We start from the raw sequence: 22,657 nt of genomic DNA, 5'->3' as shown, positions 1-22,657 counted from the left end.
TACCTGTTGGTGATGGTTGGCTTTTTTTTTTTTTTTTCAAATAGCTCTTTGATTTTGGACTGCATCCATTTCCATTATCATGACTACACTTCATATAGTAATTAACTAGAAACCAGAGTGCACTTCTCTAGCCAAGTCTTTGCTTTGTAAATTTCATTGTACATCAACACCTTTAACCAGCCACCCATATTTCAAGCTGATATTTCTAAGTTCAGTGAAAATGTATGTCAGCAATGTTGCAGCTCAAGCAATTAAAGTGTCGAATGTTTGACTCCGTATGTCTCTGTGTGCCTGTGTACTTATTCCTGGGAACATTCATGTCAGATGGACTAGACGGTACTCACCACCAGTACCAGCATCAGTCCCAAGACCTACGGAAGCCAGCAGACCTTTCCCACTTTCCAGGGAAGATGCTGGATCAGGAACTTTGCACTTCAGAACTTTTTGGATTGACTGGACATTAGCTTTCAGGCATTTATTTTTTGAGAGCCAGGAGCTCCAGGGTCCATCCCTGCTACCACCAGTCCTCCACGCTGCCCCGTGCCATTCACATCTTTCCCAGTTGCCAGCTGGGATCAGATGGTAACAGGGCAAAACAACCTATATGCAACAGCAATGCCACTACAGCAACTCCTGCTATTAAAAATAGCAAGAAGGACCTTTCCCAACTAGCATCTCCCTACTCAATATAAAGAACACAACCTCAGCTTCTCCCCACCCCTTCCCAGTTCAGAGCAGAATGCTACAAAGCTGATCTATCCTCCAGTAGGTGAGAGGATATGGGAACACCTGACCCTGCCAACTAAAGGACAAATTAATGCTATTTTGGAGGAACAACACATAAAAGTATTGCTTTATGACTAACACACTTTTATTCGTGAAAGATTTCCCTTTAGAGGCCATCATTGAGCAATTCCCATTGCCTGCTCTAAATGTAAAAAGTACAGCAAATAAATAGTAATTTCTTCGTGAAGCTGACAAGCTCAGAGCTTTTCACTGTATCTCTGATAACTTGGTGACTGAAATGTGGTGTGGGTTTCAAAGAATCCTGCTCTGTCTCTCTGCAGAGCCCATCAGCAGAACAAATAAATTACCAGTGTTTGGATTCTCATTACCTCAAATTAGCCTCAGCCTAAAATGACAGGAGCAGAGCCAAGTTTTTTGTGGGTCCTTACACAACACCTGTTAGCACTCCATAAAAGACACAGAAAAGAGAGGGCAGGTTTCTCTCTTCTGTCTGCCAACAACAAAGCTTTCCTGTCAGACTATTGATACCTCTTCTGACAGCAACTTTCAGCCTGCACACCCCACACCACTTTTATTCCACAAACAATAAATCAAAGTTGCCTTGTTTGGAACTGTCCCCTAGGAGTGCAGTGACTGCATCAGGGAACTGGTGAGGCAGGGAGGGGGCAGGAACAACTGGTAATAGAAGGATGTCAGTACCCAGTAACACGTTCTATCACCTCACAGAAACAAGAAACACACCCATTCAAAATCTAAGCTAAAGTAATAGGTTTATATGCAAGCCTAAAAAAGGTTAGGATAAAAAAAAAAAGGCAATTTCAAAGGAGGACATTCTAGTTGTCAAAGGGAAAAGTGAGTTACAAAATTAAAGCATCCTGTTTGGTCATTCACTTAAATGGTCCCACTGGACACTTCAAGGCTGCAGGCATAGGATCAAGAATAGAGAAATGTTGGTGTACTTTCAGATGGGACCAACTAACCCACTCCAAAATGCACCCAAAACAAAACCACCTGTGAAGAGCCAGTGGGTGACTTACTGGGGCCATTACAACAACCACTTTCACCTCTCTTATGCTGCTCCCATTACAGCTTGGCATGCTTACAAGTCCCACCCACTTGCCTCTGAGTCCACTTGGAGCACGGAGTCGTTAATAACACATCTGCAGACTGACTAATACCATGGTTATGAGTTTTAGGCTATACCATGGAACAAAACATTAGAGAGTGAATCCAGCAGCTTTCCATGAAATCCTCCCCGAGGCCTGGTTACATTCCACATCCCGAACACTGGAAGGATTGGTGACAGTGTATGATTTTCCAGGAGCTGATTCTGATGACATACTTCCCAGGCATCCAGCTGGCTCCTTCATTCACACCTCTCTCCCTTCCTTCTGTCCTGTTACTGATGGCGAGAGGATTTTTACAACCTGCAGATGATGCCAATGAGCCTCTTCCTATCCAAATTAGGTGCAACACCAACAGGACACAAAAGTTCAAGCAAAAATCACCCAAGCAGAAGACTGATTTATGAAGTGTCTGAACAAGTACTGGCTTGCTAATATCGAAGACTTAAAAGGGGGAAAAATAGCAGGATTAAACTGCAGTTGTAAGGCTGACCATATGTATGGAACAGGCATCAGCCCAAACATAACAAGCCTACCCACAGCTGTGGTATACTTAATCAAGTCTTACAGACTAATTATTTTGCACATCTAACTCTGACACCTGTGAAAATTGTCTTATTTCAGCTGTGGGCAAAAGTATTTAAATAACTCTTTCAGTAATAATAATAATTTTCTTCAGTCTGAGATGTCCACAAGCTGATACTGCAGTACCCAGGCACTGCAGAGGGAATATTTGACTGAAGCTATATTAAAACTCTTACTCACAAGAGAATGCTCTTTCCCATTAATATCTAATTGCAGGCCCTTAGAAGCGAACATCTTTTGACTTCCATGAAAGAAAATAAGGGGACAGAAACATCAGAAACATTCTCCCTCAAAAACATCTGCACTGTCTTCTCATTGAAATTTAATTCGCACCACTACATTCAAAGTTGGACTCGAAATCTAATTCTTGTATCATATTAGTCTTGAAAGTGATTCCATCAGTATGGGCATAATATTAACAGTATTGTCAGCTAAAAGCGCATAAAAAGCTGTTAAGATTTATTTTCCTCACCAGTAGACAGCCAGACTAACTACTGCTTTGCTTTGACTACGCTAACAGTAATAAAAATGTGTATATGTATATATATATATATATATATATAAAGGAAGTAAATTGTGCATGAAAACTGTACAAGTGAACACTACAGCATACAAATGAAAAAAATGCTATTTTTTGCAAGTCTGGGCCAGTTCCCATTGCTTCACGAAATATGAAATCTGAAAGGCACCTGAGAGCTTTTTTTGTTTTTTTAAGGCTTTAAATGTGCTTTTAAGCACTTTCACACTATCACTCAAAATAGCAACAAACCAAAACAGACCAAAAGGACAGAGTTAACTCAATGCAAAGATTGTCCTCTCAGTGAGCATCTCACACAGTGCTACTGGTAGCAACAGAATGTTTATACAGCGTAAGATAGATAAGGAGGCTTTTCACTTACACCTAAGACAAAAACAAAGAAGGCGGCAGCTCCCAGTAGAGCGAAGTTGCGTTTTTGAGTATTCCCACCTAATGTAGACAGAAGGCTAGCCATAACAAGTTACAAGCAAACTATTTACCTACTTCTAGGAAACACTTGTAAATTTAAATTGTGTTTAAATGTCTAACTATACTTTCATTTCATCAAAAAGCTTCATCAGGACAATAAAGCTACCAGCTTGACCTACAGGGGCTGGTAGGTTAATCTATTCTGACCTTATCTTTATTCTGTCATGATACTGAAAGATTGCTTGAATACCTCACCGGCATTTAACAATGCCAACACAATCACCCTTTTACTACAGCGCTTCTCCAAAGTGCAGAGCACTGTGTGGAGCAAGTGCACTCTAACTAAAATTTTAAATCATCGGAGAAACTAAAATATTTCCAAAAACTAATTTTAAAATGAACCAAAATGAAGTGTTTCACCCACAGGTACAGAACTGAGGGAAGAAGCAAACAACCAAAAGCAGAAGAATTTTTTTACCTTGTATTTACGTATCTCTATGACTTCTAGCATCTGACTGTCGAGTTTAGATAATATGCTCTTATTAACTGTCAATCACTTTTTTATTTATAGTATTTTCACTCAAATGGACGAAACTAGACAAAAAAAAGCTACTACTTGATAAAATAACTGCCTTGTAACAATAGGTTTAATCATACAGACCTCGGCACTTCGTATTTTAATAACTATTGGCTTGTTTTCAAAACCCATTCCATGAAGGTGCTCAGCACTAAATATAGCAAAGCAGTCAGTTAAAATTAAGCACATAGTTAGGTCCACATAAGTCAGCAGCTGAATTCAATGACTGACACTCAATGACTGATTTAATCAATCAACTCTCATATATTTAAAGTTCACATAGCCAATGCTGAAAAGCCTTTCTGGAGAAAAATCTCCAGTGCTCAACACTTTATAGTGCACAAATCTACATAACCATTTCCCTCCCTTTAATAGTACAATAACTATCTGTGTGAAGAAACTCTGTAGACCCTGTAACAATGTGTTAGAAGGTAGTTTTGAGAACAGCAAGAGTTATAAGAACAGACTTTCAGTCCAGGATCTTTCATGCATCCAACATTCAACTTGAAAATTGGTCACTCTTCACGTGACCTACTGGGCAGTGAAACATTTTAAAAGGAAGAGAGTTGTATTTTCATTTGACACATCTGTCAGAGCACCTATTCTTCAGTTTCAACAACTACATTTTGATGTAACTTTCCACACCCTTAAATGGTTTGGCAATGCAAGCGGGTATTAAAAGGCACTAACAGCCATCAGGCACTTAAATGACATTTGGAAATGCCTTGAAAAATCTGTGACAATCATTTTAAATATGATCTCAGGAACAAAAGCTAATCTATTCCTAATTAGATTTAGGCAGATACTTAAAATAACAGTCAAGACTAAGTGCCCTCACCTTTTTCCAAAGGCAGTATCATTAAAGAGCAGGGAAGTAAACAAGAAGCCAACAACTACTGTATGCATTGCAGTGGAAATGAAGAACAAAAAGAGCTTTTCCTTTGTTTGCATAGGATGTCTTTACAAAATACTCATCACAGGACTGGAGTACCTCAAAAGTTCTTACCTTGAAAAGCTGTGATATGACCAACAATCATGTAATTCAGTTCAAAATTCATTGCCTGGATACTCTGATACCTCTCCCTTCGAACAGCTGCCTGGTAGCTTTCTTCCATTTTTTTGGTGCAGCATGTTGGCGCTCTATGTTGACAGATCTGTAAATCTGACTCTATTATAAGAAGGGGAACAAAAAGAAACACAAGAATTAGAAAATATTTTGAGTTGCACCTTAAAAATAAATAATGCTTCTTAATGTCAATGTAACAACCACATTAAAAAAAATAAATGAAACACATTAAGCATAAAAACACTTAAATAGAACACAAGGACACAGGAGAATTACTGAAGATGCACAAAGGGGCAACATCTCCACTGTAAAACTCCTGCTAAAGGCAGACCTCTAACATCTGAGTGAAAAACATGCCTTTAGATTAGGATCCAATATGTACCTGTGCAGTGCCTCAAGAGACCACCTATTCACCTCCTACAGTAGTAGAAGCCTCTCAAAACCCTGTAAACTACTAAGCAGCTCAAAGAATAATGAAAACCAACAAAAAGTTTAAAAGCATTAGCACTTTCCAAAAGCTATGGCAACTTGGTGGCTTTTTTTTCTTTTCTCTCTAGATTTGACGCTTTAGTTCCTGTCTAAATCAGATTTACAAAAAAGAAATAGTGAAAACAGAAAAAAAAAACAAGCAGCAACAGTTGCCACAAAATATAATTGATTTCTGTAGCAGCCTGAATGCAGCTATGTAAGGCCAGCAGTAAGAAACTATCAAGCCACGTTTACAGAGACCCAGAGCTAGATACAGCCACCGGGAAGTCATGGACTGCTATTTCAACTTCTGAACCTAAGTAGTACTGAAAGTCAACAGGTATTCTTCTAAAATGATCATCTCTAAACTTGGCCATGTACAGACAGACCTCTACCTACCTAACACTTACCTTAGAATTTCTGAAAGCAAGTTACAGTCTGCCTGTATTTAGCAAAGGCACTGAAGTTATTCCCTCTTGAAGTTACAGAAAGTTTAAAGTCTATTAGAAAAATTCTTATTTCTTTTGTGGAATATTTTGGTTCTAGTTTCTTTTTAATTATTTCATCTTTGTATGTGTTTCAGTAAGTTCAGTGCCCTTGATTACGAAGCCTATGTTGCATGGGGTTGTGATGGACATTTCGGCTCCATTTGCCACACTCCACCGTATCTGCAGGTATCATCAAGTTCTGGAAAGGAGCTGCTACAAAATGTTGATAAACACAATCTCATGCTTCATGTAATATATGTTTTAAGTGGAAAAAAAAAGTGACAAGTTTAGAGAGAAAATCTAAAAACAGAGGTGTGGGAAAATAAAAAAAAAAGAGCCAAAATAGCCACAACATATTGAAAAGAAGCTATTTTCAACATATTTCTCAGTAAACCAATGTAAGAACTCCCCAACAAGAGATGTCATGACAGTGTCACTCAGGTGCTCCCTTCCCCTCACCTCACACTGAAAATGGCGGCAGGCAGGTCAGGGGCCGTGGGGCCTGGCAAGCCTCAGCCACAGCAGCCTGCACCTCCACCGGCCCCTCTGCTGTCCCTTCACGGCTGCGGGGCAGGAATTGCCCTCTCCCGGAGGCCAGAGGCCCTGCCTCTCCATCCACAGAGCTCCCCTCCGATGGGGCCAGCGGCCACCTGAGCACCTGCTAGGCCCCGGCCCACCGCTCCCCAGGGGACCCCTGGCTTTAAGTCAATTGGACGCGAACAGCCCCGACTCTCCAAAATGATGCTTTCCTCTGTCAAATTTCACTCAGGACACCAGAGAACCGAGCCACAGGACATGAACATTAATGAGCAATTACACTGCGTTAATCGTCACCATCTGGCTGTGCAGGTTAATGCACAGTAAGATGGCGCATACAGCTGACAATGATGAAGAAATAAGTAGCAGGGTACACCAGACATACTGAAAAAGCCATAGAAAAGCATCCAAACAAGCACTGTTCAGAGCCAGCTCCAGACCAACAAATCAATAAATCTCACATGCCAAAAAAGTCAAAACACCGACCTGCTTGAAACATCATATTTGACCCAAAAACATTGCTTCCAGTGTGTAACAACTCTTTGGAAAGTGCAGCTAATTCACATCAAAAATGTCAAAGCCAAGGTGAAATATTTCAATGAATCTAGATTCTGACTGCAGTTCACAAAATAAATTGTTATGGAAGACAATGCTGACTCAAGATACCATTTTGGAGGCGGATTTGTTTCAGTTTCTGATGCCAGTTTAGAAATAGGAGCAACGACCACCCGCGTTACCCTGAGGTCCCAGAAGGACGGGACCAACTCACGCCAGCAGAGGCTGGCAGACAGCTGAAAGCAGCAGCGGGAGGCCTGCGTGCTCGTCACCGGCTGGGCACGCTCTCCTGTGCCAGAGAAGCTGGCCCAGGTTGAAATTAGCTTCTTGGCCAGGCTAATTTTAACTTGGAGCAATTCCCTGATGTCGCTCACCCCATGAGCATATGTTTGTTCTGTCACAAGGAAGCAGGGGTCGGAAAAGGACCACTTTTCTGAGCTGGCAGCTCGGAGCATGTGCGAAATGGCAGTGCAGACTCCTGAGTGACTAAGCCAGTTTTACAGCACAGGGGTAAGAAAAGAAGGGTTGTGTTATTCGGCCTCTGCAATGCCAACCTGTTGTTCAGAACATTTCCCCTTGCACCAGTCCTCCCAGGTTTTGTTTGAAAGCCCCTTGCAAGGCTCAGACCTGCACCTAAAGTATTTGAAGCACAGCTGTCATGTCTGCACCTAGCACTCCTCTTTGCAACAAGGCATCACAAGGATCGAAATCTCCAGAAAACTCCAGGAGTGCAGACATCTCAGCTGAAACCACACTCCTCAGATTCCCCACCCAATTATCTCCTTGGATGAACACTCCAGGAGCCTGAAGATTAGTTTTTGTTGGGCCAGAACCAAAGTGATGCAGAGAGCACTCAACTATGAACAGCAACACCAAACCCCTGACTGTTGAGGAGACTGATGCAGGACACAGACCATTAAAAGACTAGCAAAGAGCAAGCCCAAGTCCCTTGCAAGACTATCAGGTCAGTACTGTCTTGCACAGAGCTTGGCAGTTTCTCTTGCTTCAGTATTAGCCTCGGGGTATGACTTTTAACACTATTATAGAAACCTAATAAAAGTTTTCAGAACTACAAAAGCCTGGGTGCTGAGATTAAATTAGAGCTGATTATTTGTATCTAAGTCTTTAATAACACTGAAGGCAAAATGAATTTATCTTATCTCTCTTGTTAATGCAAAATATATTCTCCAACTGAAAAAAAAAAAAAAAGAGGGGAGGAAGACCATATGACTCAGTGGTGACCAAGGGGTATAATGCATGAACACTACTGCATGGGCACTGCAGATTGCCAATGGGGGGAAAACCTTAAGGGGAAACCCCTTCCTCAAGTTTAGGAGCAAAGCCATTCTGTACACCAGAAAAAAAGACAAAAAAAACATAATTCATAAATAAGAGGGTAAAAGACTTATCAACAGCATTATTTCAGCAACTGATCCTGACTATTTCTCTTTAGGAAGCATACCTGCTTTCTCCAAGTAGCTCCTTATTTCCTGTACCACCATAAAACAGTTTAGTTTGGAAGGAATCTCCACAGGTCATCTAGTTCAGCCCTCCCCTTAAAGCAAGTCAAACTACATCAGGGTTTCATCCAGCCAAGTTTCAAGCATCTGCAAGGATAGCTGATGGCACAACTTCTTTGGGCACTTGTTCCAATATTTGACCACCATCCTCATGGTAAAAAATAAATTAAAAAAAAATACATCTAATCAGAACTTCCCACGTTTCTACTTGCATCTATTGCTTCTCATCCTACCACTGTGTGCCTTCAAGGATCTGGTTCCAATTTCTCCATTTCCTTCCCATACAGAGTTGAAGACAGCAGTAAGATCTCCCTTAACCTTCTGAATGCACCCAGCTCTCCCAGCATCTATTCCTATGACATGTGCTCCAGCCCCTGACCACAATACGATGGGAGCCCTCCACAAGACTTGCTCCACTACGCCAGCGTCCTTCTTGTACTGGGAGCCCAAAGCTGGACAGATTCAGTCTTAAGTGTCAAGAAACGGAAATTCCTGTCGCCAAGCTGCAAGCCATGCTCTTGGTAAAACAGCCCAGCATGCAGCTGGCTGCCTTGGCCGCACAGACACACTGCTACCTCCTGTTAACTTCTTGTCTGCTGGGACCCTTTTCTGCAGAGCTGCTTTTTAACCGGTCAGCTGCCACGGTTAAGCAAGGGATTACTTCATCCCCAGCTCCCGGAAGGAGGACTCACCAAGTAATTATGGTAAATCATTATGGCACAAAGAATCACACCTTTCTGTTCACCTGCAGTTTGAGACAGACAAAAAGACTTTTCACTCAAATATTTGTTCAAATTTTTACTGTAACTATTTCACTGGAACACATTCAGGGCACTGACAGGCATGGCAGAAACAATTTATGGGCTAATACAATATAGCACATGGCCAATTTGTCACATCGAATTCCCTGGCTTAAAGGAATAGAACCAGAGCAATCCCACCCTTCCTCAATAAAAGCACGAATGGCATCCTCAGCTTGCACTTGGAGGGGGTTCTACAGCACAAGTATCTATTCATCTGTGTTTCTACATCGCAGGATCTGGGAAACTGGAGTGATGATTGAAAAAAAAAAAACAGGATAAAGTATTTTGCTGCAATTAAAAAAAGTCACATTCAGAGCAAGAAAAATTATACTAGACTGGACCATTCCAGAAAGCAATGATTCCTACTCAAAACTCCTGAAACCTTAAAGCAAGTAATACATGCCAGAGGCATCATCTAACCACTACCTCTCTCTCACAGTTATAAAATGTTTAAGGTGCCAAATGCACATAAAACTACTGATCCCTACCTGGTGTCAATCAGGCCAGTTCTGCTGAAGTCAGCTGCAGAGTGTTTTGTTGTTTGGTTACTTTTATTTTAAATCAGCAGAGTTTGGGGACTCCACTCTGAACTTTGGTGCAAATGAAGTCAAACAGACCTTGGCCATTAAAGGTAGTTGAATTAGAATACTTGTAAGTTCCCAAAGGCAAAGAGAGGCCTGCTATTTAGGAATAAAATGCACTCCTCTCAAAAGCTAAATATATATTCGTTTCGTTAGCTCACCACGTAACTTAACAGTGCTTTGGACACACAGCAGAGATGTCAAATACCCTGCCCTGTCTTTAAAATGCTGCACACACTGTAAAAGCTATACTCTGAAACGAGAAAAACAGATCTTTCACACGCACTAACCACTGTACCTCCAGAATTTTGTCAGATGGGCTGATTTGTACAAGCTGAGCCTACAGCTTCCACGGCACAGAATACTCCTGAACAAGCACTATCAGAAGGCAAGTTCAGTGAGATCTGCCCTCTAATAGTTATTATTCCTTTATATTATCACAAACTTTTCAACAATATTTCCAAACAAAGCTCTTATCCAAAACCCAGGGTTTTAACGCTGTTACAAATGTCTTCGGAAACTCCAAGATTTATTTCGCCTCAGTAACACAGAAGGTGCCAGAAGTACCTTGCATTAAGTCTAGCCCAGCTGAACAGGAGCCAACACTTTGTCCTTCTTGAGACTCATCTGTCTGGTGCAGCTGCTGCCTCAGCTAGAGGAAAATTCAGCAATTAGAAGCAACTGATTTAGGGAAGGAAGCAAAAACAAATGGAAAAGGAAACAAATTCCAACCAGGGCTCCCCCTGCAGTTGCATGAGAAAAGCCCACGCTAGCACAGCCACACCAGGGAGGGGAAACGCAGCCACTGTAGGCTGCCAGAAGTTTGTGAGTCCTGTCTTTATGGAGCTCATGTGCCACAGCAGCACTAAAGCCATCATTACCTACAGCTGCAAGGCCACTGTTGAGAAACACTCATCCACAAAAACACAAACCAACTTTACCTAGCAGCAAGCACAGCTCAATCCCACTGCAGCTTTAACATTTTCGCACTAGAAAGTCATTCAAAGTATATTAAGCTCACCAAGCATGATGGGTGAATAATACAATGGCTACTATTTGATTTACCAGTCTTCTAAATACCATAGTTATTATACCTCAAGTAACACGTGCCAGGAATTACCAGAAAAATCAACAAGCAGTGCAACAGACTGATGGGAGCACAGCATTACACACTGCTTCAAATGAGTGCAGTACATTAAATAGCAACTAACCCTATAAACCTGCTCCCGTGAGCAAGGGGTAACATCCAGGTAGGTTACAGGGAGAAGAGATTTTATTCCTCTAAATTAGCTTTAATAATAAGATTACGTAGATAAAGGATCCTTTGACATACTGTTTTAAAGCCAAAAAGCTGAAGAAATACCAAAGCAATATTGACCACAGAACCTGCATTTGTCCTTTCTCTGTTTATGCAGCATGACAGCCTACAAGCACAGCTTGGAAAATACAAATCACGAAAATTTCTTTTCTCCGATCCCTTGTTGTACATTAACAGAGATATTGTTTAACACGATCAGTGGACTTTACCTTCTTACTGCTATTCTAAGCTACAATGAAGCATCACTAACAGCCATGAGCAGATGTGCTACTGGAGCTGAAACAATCAAGCCTAAGAGATAAACACCTCCAGTTTTATCAAGTACCACTTAGATGATCTACTAATGTAACTATTAGCATATGTAGCTACTTCCTACTCCAGTCAAAAGAGCTTGCATAAGCTCAAGAGTTCTTTACTAGACACACACACACTAGAACATATTTATATATAAAAATAATAATAATACAGGAGGACCATTTTGATTGCACTGGAATTATGCCAGCAAATTCAAGGTGGGTGGGAAACCTTGAATGAGAAAGGAAGAGGAACAGCAAGAAGCACTAGATGTCATGACTCCAGTGAGCTGGCAGCATCAGCAAGTGCCAAAGCTTGCAGGACAGCTGGAGACCATCAAGCCCTGGCCCTGATCAACTTCCAAAGCAGGGACTCTTCAAAATTTGCAGGTCTTAGGGGCAGCATCTGCAGAATGCAATGTTGTTAGGCCTTGCTGCTGAGTTCTTTTTGTCTGTTTTTTTTCCCCCACTTCCTTGTTTGCCCCGTTTTCATTGCTCTTGTATTCTATTTTTTTGGCCTAGTTTCCAAATCATCTCTTGCCCTACACCCTAGATTACTGGATGCCTATACTCACTAGCTTTTGCACCTTGGCTGTATCGCATGGAACCTGCCTCATGCCGGGACCTGATGAGCAGAACATGTCTATGCACTAAACTGGATGTCTCTCCACTCGCAGAAACCTCACCCAGTGAATAGCTGGAACAGGTCCTCCTCTTCCCACTTCTCATCCTTCTCAAACAAGGCCCTCTTCTACTGCTCTTCCCCAAAGCCTTCACTCAACTTCCCATCTGCCTGGGAACATCTTTATTTCTTCAACCACTTGCATACCTGTGGGTTGTTTCGGTGAAGCAGTACAGCCAGGAGACATGCCCAGCTCCTAGGTCACAACTTCCCTGAAAACAAGGAGGAGCTGCTGCAGGTAGAGGCCTTCTCATGCCACTCATCCCCAGTTTTCCTTAGAAACTCTGGCTGCACCTGGGAGGCTGAAGGCAAACAGCCATTGAGGCTGTTGCTGCCGTTGTTGCTCGCCTCGTATTTGGTTCTCTGATGTGGTTCCCATGAGCACTCACTGATCTGCCACAGCACCCTCACCCAAATTGTTTTTAACAGATGATTTGCATTAATGTAAGGGATGAGAGTCAGCTTGGGAAGTGTCAGGTGCTGAGAAGGGCAAGCACTACCTGCCTTGCCCATGGAAAAGCAGAGTACAGGGGTTACCACCTCCAAATCTTGTACTTCTACAGACTGACAATTAAGCAACTGCAGACAGACACATAAAGAACATTTTGAAACAGTCTAGGTTGATAGAGGTCAGTGGGTCTGTATCAAGGGGATTTATACATTATTTACTCTAATGCCAACTCCTTTTAACTTTCCTGGGACAACATATGTAATTGCAATGCAGAGGTTAGAGAAAAATTACAAGAACTTTCATATATTAAAAAACTTGCTATCACTCATCTTTCATTATATTTCATCACATTCATAGCAGAAAATCCCACACAATCTTTCACCATCAAGAGTCATAAACACACAAAGAATATTTTCTACTGGAGTCTAGTAAATCTTCCTGCCCTGTATCATCTAAAGACAACAATAAACAATTGAATTTTTTCTCTCCAGTGGGAAAGCATTTCACTGTCAGAGAACTCTGACTTGCAGTACTTCAAGGAGAGTGCCACAGAAACCACATGGTGGAAAGCCTGAACTGACACACAGATATGTGGCTCTCTGTGGATTATAGTGTTTACAACAAAACTGAAGTTGTTTTTAAATGAAAAATGTAGGTTTCTAGCCCTGTACAGCTATAAAGAAAGCTTCTGCATGCAAATCAATAAAAGGCTGTCTATCTAGTTCTAGAGGGAGATGAAATAAAATAGCTTTATGAAAGGTGGGAATTGCCTTATTTATCTCAACTTTGAAGCCTAACAATAATTCAGATGTTAACGCCAACAGTTTTTTACCAATGACAGATGACCTTTTTTGTAGGAACTGCTTCACCTGCTGTGGTAAGGATCCATATCAGGTGGCATAGCCCTGAACATTTAAAAAGTATTGATACATTCATGTTCAGTTGTATTTCTTATTGTTTTTCACCACAGCTGTCAACATAAAAATCTGTCAGAACATTAGACTGGAAGGGGAAACAAAAGCAAAGAAAAATCTAAAGGAATCAAGGACTAAAAGATCTTTGGACAATAGCCTCAGAAGGGGAAACTGGGACAAAGGACATCAGAGTAAATCCCTGATCCTGCCCTCCCCGCAGATTTGAATACTTCCATTTTTGCCATTTTCACTTGAAAACCATACATGAAGCCAAGTGCTCAGACAATATGTTCTCTTTCCTTTAAACATGTATCATTCTTCCTTGAAGTGTTTATTTTACAGCCCCAAACCCAAATGCTTTTGACCAGTTTGGCTATTTCTCATTCTGAAGTCAAGTGCCGAAGTTAACAGTTTCAAGGAGATTTACCGGACAGTTTCTATCAGCGTTTTACTAGTATTTGAACTAATTTATTTAGGATTCCAATCTCCTTTCCATTTTATTTCTTTACTTTTAGGAAAAAGGGGGGAAAAACTCTGAAAACTTGGAGAAAAGCACAATGAGCAACTTGACACTATTTACACAAAAGGAATAGCAATCATTTGCAAAGCTGAACCAAAACTAAGCAAAACTAAGCAGCTGATTACTAGCTAGACACCCCTCACTACAACCAATTCTTCAACTTCATCTCCCGTGACATGGTAATTAATTAAAGCAGGCAACAGCAAGGCTACAGTATCACAAAGCCTGTGCATTTTGTCCCCTTTCTTCAGTTCCTTATGCACGTAATTCCTGTGCTGTCAAGAGCAGTGATGCTGATATAAAACTAGAGTTTGTTATCATGAATTGTACCCACAGGCATTGGAAGGCAACCCAGCGCAGACAAAAGATAAAAGAGCTCAACATACATGACTGAATTTAGCTAGAGATGAATACTCATTCAGGGTGATCATTCAGAAGAAATAAAACTTGCATGTGCTGTCTCGGTGCTTTGGCCCCACACCCTTGTGCTGGGCTATTCCTCTGCATATCCGCACACCCCTAAGGACACAGCTAGTGGAACGGCACGGTTGATCCATGCTACACCATGTTGAAAAGTGCAGGACAATTGCACAGTACTTATGGGTAGAAAAACCCACCAGCTTGCAACTGCCATCACGCACCATGCCCCAGAAGTACCAGCTGACAGCCCCATGTGATGTACCAAAGACCAGTAGCCTGTTTCTGATGGTCTACGCTGAACCTAGGATTTATGCTCAAATCCCTTGTTCCATGCTGGACTACATGAACCACATTTCCTAGAACCTGGAAAGTGGCTGAGCTCAGTGCACATGATGTGTCCCAACACCCCCTCCCAGACCCCATCACTATGATTACACATAAGCCTTGTACCTCGCTGGGACACCTTGCACCAAGATAACTGAGGCAGGATCCTTTGGAATGTGCTCCAAAAGCCTTCAAGCTGAGACCACAGACTGACTACTGCTGAAAACCAGGCTGAACACCTTTGATGATGAGTTGCTAGGCTTGGCAATACTAAAATATATGTTGACCTTTGGCAAGTCCCTTAGAATCCAAGCTATGTTTCTCACATGTAAAAGAGGATACTTACCTTTTGTTTGTTCCCTTAGATTGCTAGTAACTCCTAGTGGATACTGCCTTTTGCTATGTGCATGTTCAGTGTCCTCTGAGAGCCTCTTTTGGATTTTGATCCTATGCACCTGTTATATAAATTAAGAAATCATGTTTCTTCCCTTTCAGCACTAAAATAAGGCACCACTCACTGTACACCAAACTGATTGCGTTTCCCTTCTTGCTTGCGTTCTTCCATTCGGAACTAATGGTGCTACTGATGCTTCAGAGCTAATCTTTCAGGATGGGCAGAGCAGTGCACCGTGCCGCAGAGCTGTTCTAGGGCAGCTATACAAAGTGGCAGGCAGCGCTACGCCGCTTGCACTCGATTTCCATTTGGAAAGGCCAGAGGCAGGCGGTTAGAAAGGAAGCTGGGTTGAGGTGGCAGCCATCAGAGACACAGCGGCAGCCAAGCTGACACGAGCTGGCCCTATTCGATCCCTGCTACTCAGCTAATGTCTTGGCACCTGTGATAGCAACTCTCGAATGCACTTCCCAAATGTAAGCCAACAGCCCTGCCAACAAATGACATTGACACTTTTCATCACCGTCAGGGCTTACTTCCATCAGAGAAGGACACCAAGTGTGGCAGGTACACGAGCAGCAACAGGGGAGCTCCCAGAGGGTTGTAGATCACAGACAGATACCGCCAAACCACAGCTGCTTTTTGGGGAAGGCAAACGTTTGTATTGCTTGACTTATCTAGGGCAACCCAGATTACGAAGAGTAAATTTGATTACTGCAGCTCAAAACTGAACAGGCAATTCTTTAGCCAGATACAACTCTGAGCTACTCTGAATGGTAACGGTTTTTTTTCCAGACTTCAAAACTAAGATTAGGAGGCTCAGGTCAAGTCTTCTTAGACTAGAAATCTCTCAAAACAATGTTTTCATCTCACTTTGTTTTAGAATTCTACTCTGTTTTGGAAAGTGAGATTTTCTATGTACTTTTTGTTCTCCTGCCTTCAGGCTCATTACACCTCTCCTTTTAAACACCCATGTCAAATGAAGATAACTTACAAAGCACCTGCTACAGATTCTATACTTGTGAAAAACATTCATCTTGTGTGTTGCAAGGAGGGAATACTTCAATTGCCAACACAGGGCAGCTATACAAGATCCTGGGTGATCTTCTCCAAATACTGAGTTCCAAGCCCCTGTCCCATCTGACAACGTGGCTCAGGCCTCCCAGTTCCCACCTCTTGCGTTTCTGTAATGGAAGAAGAATAAGGCTCAAACACAAGACAGACAGGTTTGAGGTTTCATCCTCTGACAGACTTCCAGGTCAAGTAACTTGGAGTTCAGCCATGCACTATGTTTCAGACTGACATCCGTGTTTTGGAACAGCAGGACACAAGCCCTGATCTGGAAGAGGTGGAGGTGTCTTAATTCAGGCACAGTATAACATTCAGGCACAATATAACAGCTCAAGAATGAGCGCACCATAACAGTGACACACTTAACAACAGAGGGTTAAGGGCCGGAGCTACTCTTTACCTGGAAAACTAGAGATCCTCAGACTTACCCTGGAAACGCTATTTCTGCTCACAAGAGATCTAAAACTTTGGCCACCTTCCTCTGTTTTCAGTAGCATGACATCCATCTTCTTGCCTACAGATCTGCAATACAGTTAATTACTTCCAGCAAAACCCAGGGTGAATGTCGAGATTTTCAAGCTAGGTGCTCCCCTGCAGCCCTGACGCATCCTCCTTTGTACAAGCCTCCCATCTCCAGGCATCTCCATGCTGCTGTGCTAAAGCCCTGCGCTTTTCCACTAACAGCCTTCCAAACCAACTGCTGTTGATTTTGATCACTTGAAAACTGTTTTCTCTGCATGCTCCCCTCTGTCATCACATTACAGATCTGTGAATTAGTCATTTTGCAAGAAAAGGGATTATTTTGCTTCAGTGAGCGTGGAATTTCACATCCCCACATTGTGTCTGCCACACAATTCTTTCTTCACAATATTCTAAAATTAGGAAGAAACTTTTCTTTGGGCTCAGGCACCAAATCAAGTTATGATGCTTAATTGGTTACCATGTCTTGAATCAACATCATTCCAGGCTAAAGTAATGCACTTCATGTCAATTTGTTTTTAAAGCTCATTTGACTGCATGCATCAACGTTGCTGCGTGTACCCTAAACTTAGGTTGGGCAGACTTGACCCAAAAAAAAGCTTAATTCTGTATCAGTCACCAGCACAAATGCAAAGAGCGCTGTTTCAGAGCAGAACAAACCTGAGCAGTTTTCATATATGTGAATGTTATAGCAAGGAAGAAGGTGTTAAGAACAAGATAAGAAGCAAAAGGCCTGCATTTTAGCGAAGGAGAGTCAGGTTTTGCATTAGGAAAAAGCAAAGCAGTAAGGTAATTAAACACTGGAATACACAGGTTAAGGAAGTTGTGATCTTCTATCACTGCTTTAAACACAGCTAATCCTGGCTGCAAATACCAGGAATGGGCCAGAGATCACTTCAGGTCCATTTCAGCACTATTTTCAATTATTCTATTCTTTCAGCAGCTCTCAACAGTGTATTTTCCTAATTACACCCAGTTTTCACCAGATTACCCTCCCTTTATTCACATTTCCTAGCAAAAGCACCCAGAGCAAGCTGCTGTGGATACTAGCTCCTTTGGCGCTCCCTTTCCATACCTTTTGTGAGGATTTGGCCCTTAAGATCTCTCAAGAGTAGAGCTTTAATTTCACAGCACGGATCTTGCTCATTTTACTCCATATTTACCGAGAACAAAAGGAAGACTATGCAAATGCCCTGCTACTTAGACCTGAACAAAGTGGAAGAAAACATGTAGATGTGAATGGGAGGCATAATGGTATGAAAAAACCTGCCCTTTTCAGAAGTAAAATGACTTTGTCAGGGTCCCTTTGCACTATGTGCATGGATGATTTGTGACAAAACAAAAAAGCGCTAGCCTAGCACGTCACCCATGTCAGAGATTAGAGCACTTCAAAACCCTTAGTAGTTCAAGCACTTTCTGGAACTTGAAAGGCTTTCTTAGGCGATGCTTAGCTTCTCTATGGTTTTTACACGACTTTGATGTGCACCTAAGAGTGAGGAATCTTAATCTGAAGGTTTTCTATGGAAAATACCCATTTTATGTATACATCACAAAATCTTGTCACCCTGATTAACATGAGTCAAAAGTTGGGAAAACTTTGCACCTGATGTTAGAGATCCTGAGTCATTATCTTGATATCCAAATAAGACCCCTGAATTTCCAAGGACTGAGTTACTTTCAAAAGGCTTCTCTAGTAGCAGCACTGCAGTAATATTTCTAACTATTGACAGAACACAGACACATGGCAGCCAGTTCTACAAATGTCACCTTCTCCCACTCTCATTCCCTCCTTAAAGCTGAGATTTAAAGTTCCTTAAAGTGAAGGAACCTGTGGAAACAGCCAATTTCTCATGAGTTACAAAATCTCTTCTCTAGTGCAAACATGGATGTGTAAACATAAGTTTCATTCCCCCCACACACACACTATACACACTTAACCCCCAGTAGCATTAATGGGAATTATGCATGCATAACGAGCAGAGAATAGTCCCCTCATGAATGGGGCCTTTGTTGGAACAATGAATACATTTAACCATTAACATCTAGGGATGTGCCGAACTATCCAATTTAACTAGCCACCAAACAAAGCTACCATGACCTATCTGATATTGTCAGATTCAGAACGTGGCTCTCTGAAATTTGTCTCTCATTTGTTTTTAAAGGACTTGACAGTGCTCTGCACAGCAGAACGGGGGCTCTGTCAGGACAAGCTCCTCGGGGAAGGATGGCCTTCCAGAGAGGCTGTTGCACACACCGGCTGATGGAGAAAGCAAGTAATTAGCAAGCAAGACCAAAAATCTCTACATACCTATTTCAAATGCAGATATACGTTCACCATCAGTATTAATGGAAACATAGTAAGAACACAGAAAGGAAAAATATGTCACAGAATCACTTAAGCAGGCTATAAACTGCAGATCAAAAGATGGGAAAGGCTGATTAAAGACAACTTCTAGGGGGAAAAAATTGCTGTCTTCTACAGCTGTGAAGTTCCTGGGCAATTGCCTGGTTACACTCAGGGTTTTACTCCATGCTTTAGCTATCAAAATGCAAGACAGAACCTGAGGATATTATATGTATTAAAGGTATTTCCTGAGCATTTTGAGCCTACAAGGTAGGAAATACACTAAACGATATCATCCATGAGATTTAAAATTCCTTCATTATTTTAAGTGCTTTCTATATTCTTTGAATTAGTGCCTTGAAATTTCATAAGTAAAAACTTTATACATTAATCATGCATGTATAAGTACACTATGAATGTCATTAATAACCATCCTTTAAAACTGATGTACTGGAAAGAGTAAAATAGATGGATTTATTCTCGTAACAGCATATGCATAGTGCTTATCCATAATGAGAGAAAGTTGTTGTTACTCCACTATAAATCATTTGCTAAATACTGCAAAGGCATTTGGTGCTGTACAGACTTGGAGCCTCAAGGGAGGCCAAAATAGTCAAGCGCTCTCTAAAATTCATCTGTAAGATTACTAGGGCAAACCCTTGGCTTACCTATGCACTACCTTGTACAAAAGAGTCGACCTTCAATCCAGAGCGAGCCTTAGGGTGCTACCCTACTACAGAACTGCAGAAACCTCCCACTTCAGGAGTAAACCCACCAGAGACAGCTAAGTGTCTGCTGAAGAGTGCCATAAGGCAGTGGAGTTTATTACACTGCATTTCTAAGCTATCTAGTTGCCATCAGATGCCACTAGACTACATGACTTGACATGGAATTGGCAGTCTTGTCAACCACCTAAGTTTCATTTGACACCCTACCCTGGTGATACAAAAATTGTCCTCATGTCCTTCCATGGGGTGGAAGAACCAGTGTTTCCAAGCACCAGTGTTGGTAATACAGTTCAGACACAAAGATATCCACGTACCAACATTGCTACAGGAAATACTTAGCTCTTGAAAAGGACAAAATACACCCCTAACACAGTACGCTGAACACCTGTTATCTTTCTACCAAACAGAGCAGTTTAGCACTCAGTCCTACCACCCTTATTCTACAAATGCAGGCCAGTTCCCTATCCAGACTCTCCCAGTCCAGTTCATACATGCTCTCTTAAGACACCTGGACCAACAGAAGTCCACTCACGGTCATGAAGGACATCTAAAAGGAGAGAAAATCCTCGACCTCCTAAGTCTGCACTGAGTAACCCTGTGGACCTATCTCATGGCCTGCAGCTCAGGTTACGTTTGTAGATCCAAACAGGGTAAGATACTGGTCAGAAGTATTTTAAATTTTTCCAAAGAATGTATTGCCTCAAAAGAAATAAAATAATTAAATCTTAAGTGGTTTGTAGAAGTTGGAGACAGACTTGCATCTTTAACATGCTAAATCATTAAATGTTAGCTAGGTGCCTCATTTCATCCACTGATGCTGCTTAGAAATTACCTTAATGTGAATGAAACAAGAAGCTCTTCATAAATATCAGGATGATTCTATCATATTAAGTAGTGATACCTAATCAAGGTGACAGAGATTGAGAGACTGAGTATAAATCTTGTGTCATGGGCTTGGCTGCTGTTTGGAAATTGATTCTGATCCATCAAAATTTGTGTTTTCCCCTAGAAGCAGATGTTGTACTCTAAACTGGTAAGTGATGAGTATCTATTTGAAGTATTATTAAACATATGCCTCTTTATCATGTCAGTTTATGCTTTCATGGGAGAATGATTCAATTCGAAAGACTTTACAATGCTTGGAACAATAGCTCTAGTTTTATACCACCTAAAAGCAAAACCATTTTTAAAGAGAAATCAATTTTCCTGCCCAGGATGCATTTCACACATATCCTTGCTTTTTACAGATTTCAGGTTCATGCCCATTTTCATGATAAATCTTTACAAAAGCTTTTACTCATTTTGATGTATTTATTTTATTGATTTATACAGCAATTATTATCATGCCAACTTGGTTTCCACTTATCACATTGATGCCTTTTCATTACTACTGCTCTTTGCTTAAGAACTTACTGCCCAGCCCTGCAGTACTGGGGGGCAGGGACGATATTGTCTTGGTTACTTTCACATTTACACAAGGAAAACTTCAATGGCAGATAAGGCAGCTCTTGAGAGTCACTTCTATTTTAAGGACAGGTTGTTTCTGACTAAGCTTGTTCTCCATCTTGAGATCCAGTTCAACACCAGAATCACCAGGATCTTGAGGTGGCCATAAAATAAATAGAACAATAATCACTATAACCTTTTCCTCAGAGACTTTTGAGGAAAAGAATAAACCACTTGAATTGCAAGTGTGTTTGGCTCTTCCCCTCAGCTCAGTTTGATGACAAGGTTGCATGCTGGGGGGGAATCAATTCTCTGCTGACTTTTGGATTCCTTCTCAAGATGTTTACAGGAAAGTTTGATGTGAGTAACTAAGCCAGTCTTCTGCTCACCTGGACCAAATGCTCACACGAATCACCGAGGACACACTTTTTCTGAGGCTCATGGATATGAGTACTCAAGATTTCCATCTGGCAGCAAAACAGTGATTCCATCTTTATGAGGCACTAAGTAAGTTTAAACAGATTTTTTTGTGTATAGATTGCTCCCAGGAGGGCATTACAGAGTGGGCAGCTGGTCCCATGTCAAGCAAATTTAAAGCATGGGAAAAGAAGAGGAGAGAAGGAAAGATATTACCATTGGCTTAAGTCTTGCTACAGTCATTGCCAGCTTTAGGTTAACACTTCTCGTGACAACCTGAGCCTGAAGAGGGCTATAAAATCCCAAGAAGATTAATGGAGGAAGCATCCTTACTCCAGAGGAGCTGCAGGCTACAGAAGTGTAACTTTTTCTGCTCAGAAAAGCTGTCACAGCAAGAGCAGTCTATAGCCTATGACTGCTCAGATACTCAGGGAAGCCTACTGCCTCCTTGGGACTTCCTCTGGAAGAGAGGAGGGAAGGATTGATGACTTTCAGGTTCAGCTTTCAAGTCATCAGAAACCAAGATAAATTCTAGTATTTCTCCTAGCATAAAGAAAGAATTACACGGAAGACAGCCTGAAAAAACGAAGGTACCTAACTGATACCTTTGTCCAGCTGCGGTCTGCCTCCCTTTCCTGGCAGCTTTTCAGCTAAACCCCTCAAAATAATGTACCGTGACACAGCCAACAGAGGGGGAAATTGAGGCACCATTGATCTCATCTTAGGCTATTTCTGAGTGACAAAGATGGGAACAGAATCCATCTGACACTGAACCAGTGCACTCCCTCTAGTGGGTCAACAGCCTGTGACTTTAAGCCAGCGTGAAGCCTGTATGTCCATAAATACACAAATACTAAATGT

The 22,657-nt window shown here is 41.6% G+C and overlaps 1 protein-coding gene across 14 annotated transcripts in view; it reads right to left on the bottom strand.

Moving 5' to 3' along the window:
- The window catches only part of LOC308199938 (glypican-5-like), a 433,019-nt gene that overhangs the window by 348,979 nt on the left and 61,383 nt on the right, over positions 1-22,657 (bottom strand). For all 14 annotated transcript variants that reach the window (XR_013955102.1, XR_013955103.1, XM_080604873.1 and 11 more), the window contains exon 4: positions 4,986-5,147. Coding sequence is in view for 12 of the 14 variants with exons in the window: in XM_080604873.1 (XP_080460999.1) it covers positions 4,986-5,147 (162 nt within the window). In the remaining 2 variants the exon portion in view is untranslated. The remainder of the gene's footprint in view (positions 1-4,985; positions 5,148-22,657) is intronic.

The sequence above is a fragment of the Anser brachyrhynchus genome, assembly GCF_964034855.1.
Source record: "Anser brachyrhynchus genome assembly, chromosome: 9".
Classification (NCBI taxonomy): Eukaryota; Metazoa; Chordata; class Aves; order Anseriformes; family Anatidae; genus Anser; species Anser brachyrhynchus.
Note: the sequence above shows the minus strand (reverse complement) of the source record. Positions and strands in the feature narration are given on the sequence as shown.